General features: G+C 52.1%; 1 protein-coding gene across 1 annotated transcript; it reads left to right on the top strand.

The window, feature by feature from the left end:
* The first annotated feature begins 563 nt into the window (after nt 1-563).
* Krt8 (keratin 8) lies at nt 564-8,381 on the top strand. Its single transcript, XM_052747548.1, has 9 exons — nt 564-1,046; nt 3,423-3,631; nt 4,460-4,520; nt 5,159-5,254; nt 5,781-5,945; nt 6,271-6,396; nt 7,093-7,313; nt 7,439-7,497; nt 7,974-8,381. The coding sequence occupies exons 1-9, from the start codon at nt 705-707 to the stop codon at nt 8,162-8,164; spliced, it is 1,470 nt and encodes a 489-aa protein (XP_052603508.1). The 5' UTR covers nt 564-704; the 3' UTR covers nt 8,165-8,381.
* The last annotated feature ends 10,546 nt before the right edge of the window (nt 8,382-18,927 follow it).

Raw genomic sequence — 18,927 nt, 5'->3', positions numbered from 1 at the left:
TTTTGGCAGCCTGGGGTTTGCAGGATGTGGTGCAGGTAGGGGAGCAGGGTGGTGGTGGCTGTAACCTGGACAGACAGGGCAAACGGGAGCCTGGAAGGGTCCTGCTGGCCAGATTGGCCAGCTCCACCTAAAGGAGGGTTTCTTTGAGGAAGTAGAAGAGTCCAGTCGGACCTGATAGGGTACACCCACCCACAAACCCAGAACCTCAGTGCTGGGGTGGTAAAGGCAGTGCCAGCTTTGGTGGCATTGTGAGTTCAAGCAGCCTGGCTGACACAAGACCCTGCTTTTTTTTTAAGACCCCCAAATGCCAGGGAACCCTTTCCACCCAGACTCCCCCCAGTAGTTCTCACAGAAGGCAGGAGACAAGACGCCTAGATCCCAGTGCTGGGAGACCCCAGGCTTACTTCCTGGTCTCATTGGAGCTCAACTGCTCTCTCCTGGATTTTTGGGGTGGGGTTGGAGAGGGATCCTGGGTGGGAGCAGCTCTCTACTGCCCTCACCTGAGTCCTGCCCGGAGGTAGCAGACGTTGGGTTAGGCCCTGCCCTCTCAGTGTCTAGCCACTCAGGTAAGAGGTCTTTTTCCCTCCCCTGGGGCTGGGCTCTCCTTTATAAAGGGCTGGGCGCTGTCCCAAGGCCTAGAAGCCGCTGCTCGCTCGCCCTCGAACCTCCGCCTTCAGCGTACTGCCATCACTCCAGACTTCACCATGTCCATCAGGGTGACCCAGAAGTCCTACAAGGTGTCCACCTCCGGCCCCCGGGCCTTCAGCAGCCGCTCGTACACGAGTGCGCCCGGTGCGCGCATCAGCTCTTCCAGCTTTTCCCGGGTGGGCAGCGGCAGCAGCTTCCGGGGAAGCCTAGGCACCAGTATGGGTCTGGGAGGCTTCAGCGGCGGGGCTGGTGTAGGGGGTATCACGGCAGTCACGGTGAACCAAAGCCTGCTGAGCCCCTTGAAGCTGGAGGTGGACCCCAACATCCAGGCCGTGCGCACCCAGGAGAAGGAGCAGATCAAATCCCTTAACAACAAGTTCGCCTCCTTCATTGACAAGGTGAGAACCCCCTCCCTCTGCCCGACGAAACTGTCCCGAGCCCTTTCTTCTGCCGTCACAGAGGATGGGCACGTCTCTAGACCCCCACAAGCTTCTGCTGTGCGCTACCCATCCTGGCCACACTCCCTTCCAGGTTCTCTCATACACTTCGGTTTGGGTCGAGAGGGTCTGAAGTGCTTGTGACTAAATCCCCTTGCACTCCCTCCCCGGAATCCGCGCCCTGACCTGCCTATCCACTGGCGGGCCTGGCGCCTTTACTGTCGCTCGGCGGCTCTCTGGTGGCAGGGAAACCTCCCCCCGCCCTCGCACCGCCCCAAGATTTCCTCTTGGTGCCCTGGTGCGTTTTTCTTTCTTCCTGTTAAATAATGAAGGGTTGGGTAGGATCCTGGAAGGTCGCAGGTGTCTCGATTGAACCCGGCAAATGCAGATGGAGGTCTTTGGTGTCCGGGGACGGAGTGTGGGGCTCAGGCTGAGTCACTGCTTGGCCCCTGCCCTGCTCGCTCAGTGTGGGCGGGGCCGCTGCGGAGCCAGGGCGGAGGTCGGCGGCGTCCCGGGTCTGCCCGTCCACCAGGAGGAGCTCGGGCGTCGGGGGGGCAGTCCGGGGCTCCGCCTCGGGAAAGCCCGTGCGGGATTCAAAGTCTGCGGGCGTTGGACACTCCGCCCCAGTTTCACGACCTGTTAAAACCGGAGTTTATGGCCCCAGATAGCGTCGGCCTGCCAACGCCCATGTGCCTGCTTGGCCCTTGTACCCCTTTTCGGCTTCCTACCCTGGCTCCGCCCCAATCGCCTGGTTCCTTCGCAAGTCCAGAGCCAGGCCAGATTTTGCAGTCCTGTGGCTAGGTGGCCTGCCTTCGTGGCCCCAGGACGATTGGCCCTTTCTGCTGACTGGCTCCTAAGAGGCCGCGCGGGGACGGGAGGAGGGAAAACACGGGGCAGATGAGCCCGTGGAGTCGGAGGCCCCAGGAGCGCCTGCCCCTTCTCACCAGGGCTTGCCAGCTGCTGTTCGAGGGCCCCTAGCTTCTCATTGCGACCTGATGGAGAGCCGTCGGTGCAGGCGTGGAGGAGTGTGACTTCTGGTTACAGGGCCCCACAGTTTCCTGGGATGGGCCATGGTGTCAATTTGACTTCCTCATCTGTAAAATGGACAGGCTCTAAATCAGTTTCTGCCTGCTCAGCTCACACTGGGGGGAAGTTTAGCAGCGCCTGGCCCGAATTCAGCATTCCATTAGGATGAAATGGTTGAACCACTGGGGCTACTTGTTTATTTTTATTTTTAGTAATTACGGTGAAGAAAGGATCTGTCTCATTGGTGGTGGGAAAGTAATCCGATTGTTCACCCCCCCCCCCCCCCCAGTTTAAAAAGTTACAGCTTCAGGCTGAGTGCACAAAATGCATTTCCCTCCTTTGGAGCACTCTATTAGACGTATGAAAGAGTTCCTCCTGTACCATATCTTGGATTGCATGTTCTAAGATGTGAGTTCTGTGTTTATGGTAGGAGGGGAGGGCTGTGGAAACTGGGCAAGAGGGTGTGGAGACGCCAGAATCTGTGAATCTCAACGGTTGGGGCTGCAGGGTGGGAAGGAGACAGATCTGCCTTCTCTTACCTCTTCCTCTGCTAAAAGTGGACTCTCTGTGGAGAAGGAACTCCCTAAAGCACCTACCCGAGCTTCTGGAGGCTTTTTCAAGGTTAGAGAGACCCAGACCAAGTTACACAGCTCGAGTTAGCAGCAGTATTGATGTAGAAGCCTTAGTAACCACTCTGGGCCTCAGGGAGAAAGTTCCCTAAAGTTCCAGGGCCTGCCGGGCGGGGGTGGTGTATGCCTTTAATCCCAGCACTCGGGAGGTAGAGGCAGGCTAATTTCTGTGAGTTTGAGGCCAGTCTGGGCTACAGAGTGAGTTCCAGGAAAGGTGCCAAAGCTACACAGAGAAACCCTGTCTCAAAAAACAAACAAACAAAAAAACAAATAAATAAATAAATTTCTTCAAGGCCCCTCCAAATGATGATTGATAGTATTTGATGTGAATAATCTATCCCCTTCTCATACGTATATAAAAGGTAATTAACACACCCTCAGAAAGTGGGGCTTTTTTTTTTATTGATCTGTGATGTATAGTCTATGCAAATAAGATCTGTGCTGCAGGTACAGCATTAGCCTTTCCCATTCCAAGTGCTGGAGGGACATGGCTCCAGATGCCACACCGTCTCACTGTGCTGTTCCCCGGGTCATAGGAGGGACATGGCTCCAGATGTCACCGTCTCACTGCTATTCCCCGGGTCATAGGTGACCCCCTTGCTCAGGGGGAAAGACATCGCTCGTTCCCTCTAGACCCTGACCCTAGCCTGATGTGCCCCCCCCCCCCCCCACCCATCTCCAGGTGCGCTTCCTGGAGCAGCAGAACAAGATGCTGGAGACGAAGTGGAGCCTGCTGCAGCAGCAGAAGACGTCGAGGAGCAACATGGACAACATGTTTGAGAGCTATATCAACAACCTGCGACGGCAGCTGGAAACCCTGGGCCAGGAGAAACTGAAGCTGGAGGCAGAGCTTGGCAACATGCAGGGCCTGGTGGAGGACTTCAAGAATAAGTGAGCCCCTCCCCAAATGAAGTCTGCTCACCTTGCCCCACATTTTGAGACAGAGGCCCAAGCCCCCACTGCCCGCTGCTTGTGGGCAGTTTGGTCCTATGGCCATATGATCAGTTTTGTTTGGGACAGTCTATTTTATGCTCACCATCCAAGATGCTGATAGCGTCAGCCTGCTTTCAATCCCAGGACTGTCTAGATTTGGATAACAAATTTCCTGTTTAAATGGTGTACCTAAGCTGGGTATGGTGGCATACGTGTGGAGTATTCCATTCAGGAGGCAGAGGCAGAGGCAGGAGGATTATGCAAACACAGTCTGATCTTCATAGTGAGTTCTAGGCCAGCTAGAGCTACACAGTGAGATTCTGTTTTCTTAAATAAAAAAAAAAAAGTGCACTTAAATGAGAGAGGCAGCTGGCAGTCCTCGATTTTACACAAACAGCCGTGATCCAGCCTCTGGTGAACTCCAGACAGTGCTCTGTGTCCTATCAGGCCCCATGTTAACTCTCTCAACACGCCAAATCTAGCGTGTATTTGGAGAGTGCATTCCTGCTCTTGGCCTTCCCACTGGCTGAATAAGGTTGGGTGGGGAGAGGGAAATGGTAGGAGGTCAGAAGGACCAGCCTCTCATGCCTTACATCTCTGAACTAAACTTTGTAGACATTCATTTCCCCCATCAGAAAACAAGGTGGGTAGGAGTGAAATTCTCTGCGCGCTTGTGTTTGGCTCTGCGTGCATGTGTGCTGCGTGGGGCTCCGTCCCTGGCAGCAGCAGACACAGGGCAGCCTTGTCTGCACCTTCACCCGCTGACTCCAAGTCTTCTCTTACTAGGTACGAGGATGAGATCAACAAGCGTACAGAGATGGAGAACGAATTTGTCCTCATCAAGAAGGTGAGGGTCTGGGGGGCTGCAGAGATGGCTCAGTGGTTAGAACACTTGCCTTTCTTCAGAGGACCTGAGTTCGGTTCCTAACACCCACATCAAATGGCTCACAACCGCCTGTAACCACAGCTCCAGGGGGATCCAATGCCCCAGCCTCCGGCACCTGAACTCATGTGTGCATAACCACATAGGCGTACACACTTACACATAATTAAAAATAATAAAAACAAATTTAAAAAAGAAGATGAGGGTCCTCTAACCTGCATGCAGACCAGGAGGGTGAGCTTTGGGACTTAGATGAGGAGTTTTCTGATGACCTCATTGCTTTCTAAGTAATAGGAAAAATTCTTTTGCCATCTGATGCAAATAATAGATAACATAATAGAAAGGTAGACAAGACAGAGAGTTAGTTTCCTGCAGTTAGACAGTATTCCGGGTATCAAGTTGGACCAGGTTAGTGGTCTAGCCTTAGCTTTCTGGAGGAGAAAGGGTGGGGTGTGGGCCTGCAGGAAGCAGAGATAAAGTTCATGACTGCAATCCAGGGGAATAGACAGCAGCTAGGCTGGAGGGCCAGCCACACGTCTAAGCCATGGGCAGATGTTGGGGAGCCCCTGGGTACTGAACTCGGCCCCTCCCCTCCCCCTCAGGATGTGGATGAGGCATACATGAACAAGGTGGAGCTGGAGTCCCGACTGGAAGGGCTGACTGATGAGATCAACTTCCTTCGGCAGATCCATGAAGAGGTAGGTACTTTCTCCGGGGGTGGAGTGAGCAGGTCCTCCAGCCTGTCAGTATCTTACTCTGGCACCTAGACGGTCTATCCCTGTCTTCCAGCACACCACTCAACAAGGGTCCGATAACCGTAGCCGCCAGTTGACATTGTTGTAGAGGCTGCAGCCCCTACTTGAAATGGGGAAATGGGCTCTGAGAAGCGAAATAACCCATCCCAGGTCCTCATACAGACTGGCAGCCCAGCCTAACTTAGACTTGTGGTGTCCTCAGAGCCCTTGTTCCTGGTCTTTGTGCCATCTTGAAGGCCTCTAGGCTTTAGTATTGGGGCAAAGAGTGGGGACAGGGTCTTCCCCTTGCCTGTTTACCTAACTTCAGACTTTCCTTGCTGTCTCCCTCCACGGCTCCGAGTTTTGGCTGTCTTCCTTCCGCTGTTAACTTTGATGTTTCTCAGCCCTAGCTTTCACTTGCTCCTTTGTCATGTTGCAAAGGACCCTGTGCACAGGGCCAGAACCTTACCACCACGCCCCTGCCCTGCAGGAGATCCGTGAGCTGCAGTCTCAGATCTCAGACACGTCTGTGGTGCTGTCTATGGACAACAGCCGCTCCCTGGACATGGACAGCATCATTGCTGAAGTCCGTGCCCAGTATGAGGACATCGCCAACCGCAGCCGGGCTGAGGCTGAAAGCATGTACCAGATTAAGGTAAAGAACAGGGTTGTAAGCCTGGGCCTCCCTTCCTGGCCAGTTCTGTGCCCTGGATCATGAGGAGGGAACTCATGTGGGCTTTTCTGCAGAATGGAAGCCTGGAGTTCTGGAATGGGACCTTCATTGCTCTGTGTGTGTGTGTGTGTGTGTGTGTGTGTGTGTGTGTGTGTGCGCGCGCGCGCATGCATGCATGCATGCACATACTTATGCATGCTTCTGCACATATGTAGGAGGTTGGTGGGTGAGATGACCCAGGCTTTTGTGGCTTGACCAAGAGGGGGCTCTCCCAGCTAGAACCTCACTTCCCTTCTTGCCCCTGCAGTACGAGGAATTGCAGGCCCAGGCTGGGAAGCATGGGGATGACTTACGCCGCACAAAGACTGAGATCTCTGAGATGAACCGCAACATCAACCGCCTGCAGGCGGAGATTGATGCTCTCAAAGGCCAGGTACTGCTGGACTTGGGTGGGACTGGGGAGAACTGGGGTCGAGAGTGGGAGGGGCAGCTTCTCGTCACCTGTCTCAGCTGCTGTGGGCGTCGCCATGAGCAGCATCTAGGGAAAGAGCTCTGAGTGGTTGGCTAGAGTCCAGGTCCCATTCCCCCAGGCCTTCTCTACTAGTCTACCATACGCAGGGCAAGGTTGGGTTTTGCTACTTGATGAAAAGTCTAGAAGCTAGGGATCTGATCCGGATAAAGCAAAGCTCTTGCATTGCCGCAGGTGGAAGTGTGAGCGGGAAATGCCTGGAAGCAGCTCCCATTGCTTCCTAGGTTTGCTCAGTGTCATGTGCCGAACTTTCTTTTGGCTGGATGGAGTTGGTCTAAGTCAGAGAGGGGGGACTTTCAAAGAAGCTCAGGGTGGGGCTGGGCATGTAGCTCAAGTTGCTCAAGTGCTTGCCTAGCATGCCCAAGGCCCTGGGTTCAGGACTGCATACAACCAGGAGTGGTGGTGCACGCCAGTAACCCCAACAGTCGGTAGGCTAGAACGGGAGGATTGCTGTGAGTTCAAGGCCAGCCTAGACTATATAGTGAGTTCTAGGCCAGCTTGGGTTTTAAATCAAATGACAACAAAAGAAGCCCAATGTGGATGGATTTTAGGGAGGAGACATACCAGATACCATCTGCTTATCTGTCTCCTTCCCCACAGAAAGCAACCCTGGAGGCTGCCATTGCTGATGCGGAGCAGCGTGGGGAGATGGCCATTAAGGATGCCAATGCCAAGCTGGCCCAGCTGGAGGCAGCCCTGCAGCAGGCCAAGCAGGACATGGCCCGGCAGCTGCGTGAGTACCAGGAGCTGATGAATGTCAAGCTGGCGCTGGACATCGAGATTGCCACCTACCGCAAGCTGCTGGAGGGCGAGGAGAGCAGGTGGGTCTGGAGGTCTCTCCTGGGAAGGGCAGGTGCTGTCTGGAGCCTTCCTGGGACTTGGGTTCTGCTGTGGGAGGGAAGAAAGGGCCAAGAGTTGGTCCTGACATCCGTGCATCTGGTTACAGGCTGGAGTCTGGAATGCAGAACCTAAGTATCCATACGAAGACCACCAGCGGCTACTCAGGTGAGTGTCCTGGGTGTTGGGGATGGAGGGCAGAGGACCCAGGAAGTCAGGGCTCTGGAAGAGGCTGTGCTCAGTGGCAGTTGACAAAGGGAAGGGGCAGGATCCCTGTTCTTGGGAGAACAGACTAAGGACTTAAATAATATCCTCACGAACAGAAAGTCCCACAGAGATGCTAGCTGTGTGCCAGGCCCTTGCTAAGTTCCTTACATGTGTTATGGTGGGCTCTAATGAATCTTCACATTCCTCTCCCAATAGCAGAGAGAAGGGCTCCGTTGAGTGCTCATCAGGCACATGCAGCTGGTAGGGAAGTCTCTTCTATGTTGGGTCTGCTTCTCCAGACAGCTGAGTTGTGACCCACCTAGTAATCAGTCAGGTCCGGGCCAGCCTCTCCATCTATGGTTATCACAGAGTGACTAGGGAGAAGGGGCCCTAAGCCTGTGCTCACGTGGCTCTCTCTCTCCCTTGCCCTGGACCAGGAGGGCTGAGCTCAGCCTATGGGGGACTCACCAGCCCTGGCTTCAGCTATGGCATGAGCTCCTTCCAGCCCAGCTTCAGCTCTCTCGGAGGCTCCAGCACCATTACTCGTACCAAGGCTGTGGTTGTGAAGAAGATCGAAACCCGCGATGGGAAGCTGGTGTCGGAGTCCTCTGATATCCTGCCCAAGTGAACGGCCACTGGAGCCTTTGCCAGCCTGTGCTTCTGCAGCTGCTCAGTGCTCACGGGGGAGACAGCTGTATGGCAGGGTGCAGGGAACAGGATCAGCCCTAGCCCTCTGGCCAACCTAGGGAGGATCTTCCATCTGGAGTACCCCTCTGGCCCCCACCTCCCTCCCAAACCCAATTCAATTGTATTTTCCAAAATAAAGCCTCAGCTGGATCCATCAACTGGCTTTGCTACGTGTATGTGTATGTGGGTGGGGAGGGATGGGCAGGAGGGTCCTTCCTGGGGCATGGAAGCTTGGTGTGCAGGGCAGAAAAGTCTCCTCCAGGCTATTCCAAAAGGATGTGCCTTGGTTGATGCTCTGGCTACAGACCATGGCTTTTTTTCTTTTTCTTCTTTTAAGATTTATTTATTTATTTGTTTATTATGTATACAGTGTTCTGCCTGCATGCCTGCACTAGAGGCCAGAAAAGGGCACCAGAAGGTTGTGAGCCACCCTGTAGTTGTTGGGAATTGAACTCAGGACCTCTGGAAGAGTAGCCAGTGCTCTTAACTCTGGACAACGGCTCTTTACCAGTGCATAGCCTCTTACAGCTTACAGCAGAGTCTCAGATATCCAGGCTCCCTTGAGCTTTGCAGTGGTACACTTGGCAAGGAATCAGGTTTGGGATGGTCCTATCAGAGAGTCAGTCTGCTGTTGCCAGACCTCAGCATCAGGACCACTCACAGAAAGTGGCTGGGCTGGGCGTGGAAGTCAGGACTGTCCAGTTCTCAAGCCTGTCCTTGAGCAAACACACAGCTTCCTTGTGTCCATCCAGATGTCTTTGCCAGGGGCCTAGGAGGTCTGGGTTCCTATCCCTGCAGATGTCCAGAGTCTATTTTTAGTGATGGGTGTGTGGTGCCTGTAATTTCTAGATGCCACGATAGTTCAGTGCAGGACTTGGCACTGATCATGGGTTTGTCCCTGCTCCTCACCGTCACACCCACCCACATTGCTTCGCACCACCCTTTCCTCCCCTTTTAATGCTGTGCTTGATAGAGTGGGTGTGTGTGTGGAGCCAGTGTTTGCCTGTGGAGGGTGGACTGTGTGCTTTGGGGTGTATATAGGCTCCTTGAAGTGTGTAAAGGGGTTTGCCCGCCTGTCCAGTCTCCCGAGGTTTAGGGCCGGAGACAGCCGGATGAAGCATGGTCACAGCTCCTGCACCACTGCCATCAGTGTGGAGTTTCTGGCTGTCACACGGTCCGTGCACTGCAGGACTAGGTGTGCATCAGAGCTTAGCACCACTGCTGAGGCTTATACTATATCAACTCTGTTGAAACGGATGGAGAATAAACAGATACGGGGGACAGGAGGTAGGAACAGACTAGTCCAGGAAGCTCACGGGTGGCCCCTCTGTGGCTAGGGTACTTATATTCCAGGTCCCTGGCATCAATCAGCCTTGCCATCTTCCTAGCCCCATGGAGCTGGGCTTTTAGGCCAGCATTGTCCTTCCAAGCCCTCTATCCAGCTCTCAGCCAGGGCCAGGAAACCTAACATAGTAAGGGACTTCAGTCATTACTGTGTTACGGTGCTGGTCAGAGCCTGGGCACTGACAGCCCCAATATGCCAGGTCTGGCCACCTGTCCTTACTTAATAAGCCAATTAAACAAACCAATGATAGTGAAAAACAGAAAAAAGAATCCTCAACATGGCCACATTGGGAAGAGGAACAAAGACATACAGTGACCGCCCCAAGTCCATTTTCAGAGTCCTGGCCTGGGATTTGGGTTTAAGATGAGGACTGGAGCATAGCTAGGCAGTTCTGGCCAGGGTGTGGTCCCACCCACCACTCAGCCATCTTTGTCTTGGCTCCAGTCTTGCCTGCAAGGTGGTCTGACAAATGGTAAATCTCAGGGAAACAAGCTCCCCCTATGTGGCTGGGCCAGGCTTCCTGAGCTTCTCGATTTCAGTGTGTTTTGTTTTAGAACTCTGTTAGCAGAAGTGAGAGACCCAAGTGTCTCTTTGTCCCTTCTGATGCTGCCACATTGAGTAAATCTCCTTTTAGAGTTGGGGACAGAGCCACAGCACTGCCAGCTAGAGCAGAAGCTGTCTGTTTTGGGGTTGCCCCATTGCTCCATGGGAAATTCTTAGTCTTTTTTTCTCCCTAAATCAGCTTAAGAGATCACTCTTACAGCACCTGCTTGACCTCACGGGCAAACCCTCTGTATTTTAAAAACTTGACATTTTATCTATGTATTTCTGTATTTATTCATTTGTCTATTGTATATAGACAGGTACATGAGTGTGAGGTCGGAGACCGACTTGTAGGAGCTGGTCTCACCTTTGCCCTGTGGGTCCTGGGAGTGGAATTCAGGTTGGCAGCCTTGGCATCGGGGGCCTTTACCGTCTGAGTTATCTCCATGTTACTCTTACTCCGTTTTTTTTTTTCTTCTTTTTTAAATATAGGGTCTTATTGTAGCCTAGACTGGCCTTGAACTCACTACCCTCCTGCCTCCGATGGGTGACAAGTGCGTATTGCCACACTTAGGGGTAAATTCAGTTTTATTATGGTTTATAAACACAAGCCTAAGCGAGTGCCAGGAAACAGGAGGATAGTTATCAGGATTGCTCCGGGCAATCAGAACCCAGGGAGAGGGACCTTTTGCCGACCAGTGCCTCAAGTCAATATTTTCGGTTGCGCACACCCAGTCCTTAAGCCAACCACCTGTCTTATCAGGTCCTGCTGCCAGGCAATGGGCAGGCCGGGAGAAGCCTTCCCTCATGGTTGCCAGATGATCTCCACACCCTAGATGTTTGTTGAAGGAAGGTTGTCCGACTCTTCCACGCTGGAGCCCTGTCTTCTCCCGTGTGCACCACCATGGGGCAAGGCCACCCATCGCTCGGGAGTTACCCTCCTTTACCCGTCAGAACTTATGGACTGGTTTAGTTTTAAAATTTATTTTTATGTGGCTTTCCTGCATATATGTGCACCATGTATGTTCCCAGTACCCGCAGAGGTCAGAAAATGGTTTCGGGGCAAGAGTTACAGACATTTGTGAGCTGTCTTGTGGGTGCTGGGAATTGAACCCGAGTCCTTTGGAAAAGCAGCCAGTGCTCTTAACCACTGAGCCATCTCTCTAGCCCCTACTTTTTATTATTATTATTATTATTATTATTATTATTATTATTATTATTATTTAGACAGGGCCTCACTGTATAGTCCTGGCTGTCCTGGAGCTCGCTCTGTAGCCCAGGCTGGCCTCACAGCCCTAACTCACAGAGATCTGCCTGCCTCTGCCTCCTGAATGCTGGAATTACATGCACAACCACATTCAGCCCTGTCGTAATTTAAACACTCACAGAGGATGGGGGTGTAGCTTAGAGGTAGAGTGCTTGTCTATCATGCACAAGGTCTTGGGTTCCACCCTAAGCACTCAGAACATCTTTTTCTCCCTTAAGCAAATGCAGGGGCTGTGGATGTAGCTCAGTTGGTAGAGTGCTTGCCTAGCATGCATGAAATCTTGGGCTCGATCCCCAATACCACATAAGCCAGGAATGGTGGCACAGACCTGTTATCCCAGCACTCAGAAGGTAGAGAGGTAGAAGGAACAGAAGTTCAAGTCTGAGGCCAGCCTGGGATATAGGAGACCTTGTCTCAATGAATGAATGAATAAATAAATGAAATCCAGTCCTTATTACACGAGGAAACTCGGAAGAACGGAAGATAAAAGTTCTTAAGTATACTTAGCCCTGAACACTTGTAGATACTCCATCTGGAAAGTCAACCAATCATGAACAGAAAACATTCCAGGAGAAAGGATTGTACTCATATCTCATACATTCAGATTTCCCCCCTTGTCCTTGTTATCTATATAAAACAGTCAAACATTGTGTAGCTTTACGTGATATTAGAAGTAGACTCACGAGGACTCAAAGTATATAAGGAAGAGCTCAGGTGAGCTCAGGTGGGGTAGCCCAGGCTTGTAATTGCAGCTCTCGAGAGGCTGAGGCAGAAGGGTTGTGAGTTCATTGTCAGCCTGGGCTATCAAGCTAGACCTTGTCTCAAATCAAAACCCAAACACAACCAAACCAAAAAAACCCCAAACAAACTAAATAAAATCAAAGCAAAATGGAAGCCAAGTGACGGGAGTGTATATTAGGTTCAGTGCAGATTGCAAATGATTTTATTTGAGAGGCTGAGATTCTGAGTTTTCACAAGGACTGAGGCACAGCTGTGCCTGCTGCCCTGCAGGGCTTTCGCTTAATGAACAGGAAAAAAAAGACTGCTCCTGGTATGGTAGAGGAGAAAGTTTATTGTAGATATGTAGGAGAGCATGGGCAGAAGCAGGAACATCTGGGAGAGTCCAGAGTGGACATGACCCTGGGCCATGGGAGGAGAGGGAGTGAGGTGAGAAGGGAGAGCAGCTGCTGACCAAAAGGGGTAGCCTGGGCCAAGAGACCGGCCTGGAGAGTAGATGAAAAGACCAGGTGTGGAGGTCTGAAAGAAAATGGCCCCCATAAGCTCACTGGGAGTGACACTATTAGGAGGTGTGGCCGTGTTGGAGGAAGTGTGTCACTGTGGGGACCAGCTTTGAGGTCTTCTATGCTCAAGGTTCACCCAGTGTCTCAGTTCACTTTCTGTGGCCTGTGGATCAAGATGCAGAATCCTCAGCTCCTTCTCCAGCACCATGTCTGTCTGCTGCATCCGATACTCGCAGCTGCCATGCTCCCCGACATGACGACAATGGACTAAACCTCTGAACTGTAAGCCATCTCAAAGAAAAGTTTTCCTTTATAGAAGTCGCTGTGGTCATGGTGTCTCTTCACAGCAATAGAAACCCTAACTAAGACACCAGGTCACCAAAATGGCTGGTTTATATAGGGAAGGGCAGTTCAGCCCCTGGGCTGGAGAAGTTTAGGGTAGGGGGCAAGGTATGCTGGCTAGGAGGACCCTGAATCTGGTAGGGACTGAGGGATGTAGGGAGGACCTGGTGGCCAGGTCTGCTTTGATATGTTCAATAGGCACCTCAGCCTTTGTACGGGTTTGAGACTTAGCACTTAACAACTTACACCACTGATTACCCTGAAAGGCAGGCCAGAGCCCCAGAGTCACCAATGTCCTTTTGGTCACATTGGATTTTTATCATATGTAATCTAAATTAAGAAAAAAAATTACTTTCTGCTTTTGAGTGCACCAGACAGGCATGCTATGTACAATTCAAGAGCCCTGCCCAGTTGCCTGGTTTCTCTTGCAAAGGGCAGCTGGGCTGTGTCACCTGTGAGTTGTCCCAGGTGGTGTCTGTGTGTGTACAGTTCCTCAGGTTCACACACACCTTGCCAATGTTAACTTGTCACGAAGGGCAGGGTGCCATGTGTTGTCATAGCCCTGCTTGGACACCCACCCTGTGCAGTGTTGGGAGGAAGGGAGGAGGAAAGGGTCGAGCACGGTGGCCTTGGCAGCCACCATGCTGTCTCCCCCACAGTGGCTTGTCACTCTTGCATCCTTCCTGCTTGTAGCCCAGGACCCTCTCTGCTGCCTGCTGCCACCACCCCCTTTTGGGGCAGCTGTTCTTCAGCTCCACCCTGAGCCTCAGGCCTGCGGGTCACAGGGCATGGTCAGTGTGGTCCGGTCTTGGCTAACCACGGGCCCTTGGCTCTTTTTTCTTTTCCTCTTTCTTGCTTTCCCTGTGTAGCCCTGGCTGTCCCGGAAACTCGCTCTGTAGACCAGGCTGGCCTTGAACTCAGAGATCTCCCTGCTTCTGCCTCTTCGTGCTGGATTAACGGTGTGTGCCACCACTGCCCGGGCCCTTGCTCTTTTCTTACTGAGGCATCTGTGTTATGGAGGCATTCACACCCCAAGATCCACGTAGTCCTTGAGAAATTCCCAGCTCCCGTTTTCCTGTTGCCTGGAACAGGAGCTTTCCTAGGTGGTGGTCATTCTTGGTTGTCAACCTGATGCGTCTGGGAAGAAGGAGGCTCAGTTGAGGGGTTACCTCCACCGGCCCCCAGATAAATGTCTGTGGGGTGTTTTCTTGATTGCTAACTGATAGAGGAGGGCCCACTGTGGGCCGTGCCACCCCCAGGCAGCTGGGTCTGGGTTGTATACGGAAGGCAGCTGAACAAGCAGTAAGTAGTGGCCCTTCATGATCTCTGCCTCGGTTTCCCTCGATCATGGACTGTGATCCTAATTAAACCTTGCCTCCCCAAGTCGCTTTTGGTCAGTGTTTTACCATAGCAACAGAGAAGCAAACGGATACCTATTGCCTTTTCTTTTTGAGACAGGCTTCATGTAGCCCTGGCTGGCCTCAGACTCTATATGTAGCCAAGGATGACCTTGAACTCCTGATCCTCTGGCCTCCATCTGTACTGTGGTGCTGGGGATCAGTTTCCTCCATATACTTTACTAATTTCATTCCCAGACAGACCCCATTGTTAGAGCACTAAGGATGCTCTGGAAATTGAGTGGAATTTTAGAGGGCTCCCATGCCCTGTCATATTAGCTTCCCTGCCAACTTGACCAAATTTAGTTTCACCTGGAGAGGGAATCCCAGCTGAGAAACTGCCTCCGTCAGATTGGCCGGTGGCCACGTCTCTGAGGCATTTCCTTGATTGCTATTCGATATAGGAGGGACCAGCCCACTGTGGCAGTGCCATCCCTGGGCAGACGGCCCTGGGCCATATGAGAAAGATATCAGAGCCTGAGCTTAGGCGCCATGCAGCCAGAGTCATAGCGGTGTGCTCTGGTTTCTGCTTCCAGCTCCTGCCTTGAGTTCCTGTCTCGGCTTCACTTGATGATGGGTTGTAGCCTGTAAGAGGACATAAATCCTTTCTTCTCCAAGTTGATTTTGGTTAGGGTGATGATCACAGAAACGGAGATCAAAGCAGGGCACACCCTTTCCCCCTAGGAGGTGCAGGCAACTCCCCCCCCCCCCCCCCCATGGAGTTTATTTCAACTGGTAAGAGCCATACTGACACCCGACTGTCACGGTGTCTATGGCTGACATTAAGGTTTACTCAGTGTGAAGTCTGTACTTTTGGACATGCCTCACGCCATGCATCCTTTATCATCTTGTCACATAGAGTCATTTCATGACCCTAAAAGAGTGTACTTCACAAAACCCAAACCGGGTTTAGTTACTCAACTACCAGGGTCTGTTCCCAAGATAAAGTTCCAGTCCTGGCTTGGCCTGAGGGCTGTGCTGGCTGGGCCTCTGCCCACCCACGAGATATTATTTCTGTGTTAGGCTCCCTGGTTAGCCTGTGCTTCACCCACGTAGGTGACGTCACTCACTCCTGCTGACAGGCCTCACTAATGTCAGCTTAGCGTGTCCTCTCAAGCTCAGTGGTTCTCAACCTTCCTAACGCTTGTCCCTTTAACACAGTTCCTCATGTTGTGGTGACCCCCAGCCATAAAACTATTTCATTGCTACTTCATAGCTATAATTTTGCTACTGTTATGAATTATAATGTAAATATATAATATGCAGAATATCTGATATGGGAACCCCTAAAGGAGTCAAGACCCACAGGTTGAGGACCACTACCTAAGCTCTACTGGACAGGAGCTGCTCCCTCTGCTTGGTTCTCACTCCTGCCTCAGGGTCTCAGAGTGAGGAGGCACACACAGGGCAGTCAACAAAACTGCTAAATATGGAGTCTGCAATCCCGGTTTCTTGGGAGGCTCTGGCAAGATTACAAATAATACCTTTGCAAAAGAAAAGGGTAGGGTCGGGGATGTACTCAGTTGATGGGGTGCTTACCCATCATGCACCGTGCCCTGGGTTCAACCCCCAGCAACTCAGAAACCAGGAGTGGGAGCATATGCCTATCATCCTAGCACTTGCGAGGTGGAGGCAGAAGGACCAGAAGTTCAAGTCGTTCTGGCTAAGACTTACTGCATAAACCAGGCTGGCCTGGAACTCACAGAGACCTGCCTGCCTCTGCCTCCCTAGTGCTGGGATTAAAGGCCTGTGCCGCCACTGCCGCCGCCGCCGCCGCCTGGCATTTCATCTTATTTTATAGATACCTTGGTGGGTGGTTTATGGATGCTCAGGATGCTGAGCTGAGAAAGCGGCACTTGATCTGATCTCAGGAGCATTGGGTTTCACCGGAGGTTTGTTTGTTTGTTTGTTTTGGTGGGGAGCAGGCAGGGTTTTTAGGAAGACCAATCCTGGCATTGTAGGATAGGGACACACAACTCAAGTCAGTCCAGCAAAATAAACTCTGGGAATGAATCAAAAGACCTGGGCAGATCCTGGGGCTCTGCCAACTCTGGGGTCTGTGATCTGACTGTGTCACCTCCCATCTCTCCATGTCATGGAGGTGGTGAGAGTGAGCACCGTGATGGGACTGACCAACCGGTTTGTGAACCACCAAGAGAAATGAGATTTCTCCGCTTAGGAGACAGTCTGTCTCTCTGTCCCCTCTCTTCCCTGTCACAGACACCCAGGGTACCACAGTCACTTCCCGTGGAGCAGCAGGAAGGCAGAGGGCCAAAGAAGGCGTCTCTCTGCTCTGCGACGGTCTCCTCAGTGAGACTTTATCCCTCCCTCCTTTGTTGTAATAAAATCGAGAGAGAAAAGTTCTCTCTCTCTCTCTCTCTCTCTCTCTCTCTCTCTCTCTCTCTCTCTCTCTCTCTCTCTTTTGAGACAGGGTTTCTCTGTGTAGCTCAGGCAGGCTGTCCTGGAACTTGTTTTGTAGCCCAGGCTGGCTTCAACCTCACAGAGATATCCACTTGCCTCTGCCTACTGAGTGCTGGGATTAAAGGTGTGTGCCACCCCCGCCCAGCTACTCTCTTACTTAAAAAAAAAAAAAGGATTTATTTTTATATGTTTGGGTGTTTTGCCTGAGTGTGGTGCCTGCAGAGGCCAGACTCTGCAGAACTGGAATTACAGAGAGTTGTGAGCTGCCGTGTAGGTGTTGGGAATCCAACCTGGGTCCTTTGGAAGATCAGCAGGTGCTCTTAACTGCTGAGCGGTCTTTGCAGCCCCCTCTTCATCCCTTCTGTACTGGATTCCAGTCCAGAGTGGTCAGGTGGGCTTTGCCTCATCTGACCCTGAATCTGCTCTTTGGGAGTCAGGCTCAGCTCTCCTATGGAGTCCCAGAAGCGGACAGTGGCTTGGGAAGTCTAGGCATTTGGTGATAGGGTTTAGATCAGAGCCAAAAGACTTGGGTCTAAGCCCAAGTTTTTGCCAGATGACCTCACGTGCCCCTTGTCCCCTAGAGGATACCTGAGAACTGGAGGAGACCACTGAGCAGAGGAGTCTGTCATAGGCAGTGGTAGAGTAAGGCCAACTCCTTGAGTATGTGTATCGGTCTCTTTGTACAGGTTTCTGGTGTCCCCTGGTGGACATTGTGGGAACTGTCCTGTGATGTAGGTAGTGGCTCCATTACTTAGTGCATTTCAAACGGCCTGTTGGATACCTTTGGGCTTGACCTGAATAGCAATAACATGAGTACTTTGGAGAGAGATTTTGGTTTAAAAAAATACCAAGTCCAATTTGTGTTGTTCATGTACTCACTGGAGCACAGTCAAACTCCCAGTGGGCAGCCCCTTGAAGAGAACTGAGTCCTTCTCCACCCTACGCGGGCCAGAAGCCATCAGCTGTGAAGAACTACACTTCAACCTCTCTATCACAACGTTAAAGAGTTCTTTGCAATGGCTTCCTGTCTAGACTGTTTCTACGCCTCTCATTCTCAACTGTGAGTCCAAAGTCATTGATGCCTCTGCAGAAGAGCTTCCTTGTCCTTCACGGGTGCTGGACTTCCACATGGTTTCTGTCAACAGCATGGGCCACGGACAACATGGCCTTCTGTTGTAACATGGACCTCGGACACCAACAAAGCTCCAGGCGGCAGCACAGACCGCAGACACAGACATTGTACTGGCTGGTTTTGTGTGTCAACTTGACACAATCTGGAGTCATCAGAGGAAGGAGCCTCAGCTGAGGAAATGCCTCCTTGGGCTCCAGCTGTAAGGCATTTTCTCAGTCAGTGATCAATGAGGGAGGGCCTAGCCATGGTGGGTGGGGCCATCCCTGGGCTGCTGGTCCTGGGTTCTATCAGAAAGCAGGCTGAGCAAGCCACAGGAAGCAAGCCAGTAAGCAGCACCCTCCATGGCCTCTGCACCAGCTCCTGCCTCCAGGATCCTGCTGTGTTTGAGTTCCTGTCCTGACTTCCTTCAGTGATGAACAGCAATGTGGAAGTGTAAGTCATATTAACCCTTCCCTCCCCAACTTGCCTTTTGGTCATGGTGTTACATTGCAGCAATAGAAACCCTGACTAAGACACCTGGTAACACAGTCAGTCCCTAGACATCCACATGCCCCCCTGCCTCCCCCCCCCCCCCACCCCCGACCACAGCAGGACCGTGGACACCAACATGGCCCTCTGTCCTGAGTTTCTTTGGGATCTGACAAAAATATAAAAAATGGCAGTCAGTGCCCTTTGTTTTGGTGACATTCACTTTGTATTCCTTTGGCTAAGGCCCTTCACTCCTGGGGAGGAATCCAAGGAGCCAGAGATGCAGACCAGACAGAGCCCATGTTCCCAAGCCCCCCTCTGAATGGCCTAAACCCATGGCCAACAGCTGCGTGACCCTCTTCCCTAGAACTGCTGAGGTGGGGGAAGGCCTTTAGAGGCTGTTCACTGCGGTGGCCGGGAGTCACGGGGGCCTACTGAGTGCATCAAACACAGCCATCTGCTCTGAGTCTCACCAACAGTGCTAAGTCTCTTGAAGACTGAGTATGAGAGAAAAGAATGCAGAGTATTTTAACACTGTGTTTGTCGCG

This window comes from Peromyscus californicus, unplaced genomic scaffold, assembly GCF_007827085.1.
Source record: "Peromyscus californicus insignis strain IS unplaced genomic scaffold, ASM782708v3 Scaffold_20__1_contigs__length_68692818, whole genome shotgun sequence".
NCBI classification, from domain to species: domain Eukaryota; kingdom Metazoa; phylum Chordata; class Mammalia; order Rodentia; family Cricetidae; genus Peromyscus; species Peromyscus californicus.
Note: the sequence above shows the minus strand (reverse complement) of the source record. Positions and strands in the feature narration are given on the sequence as shown.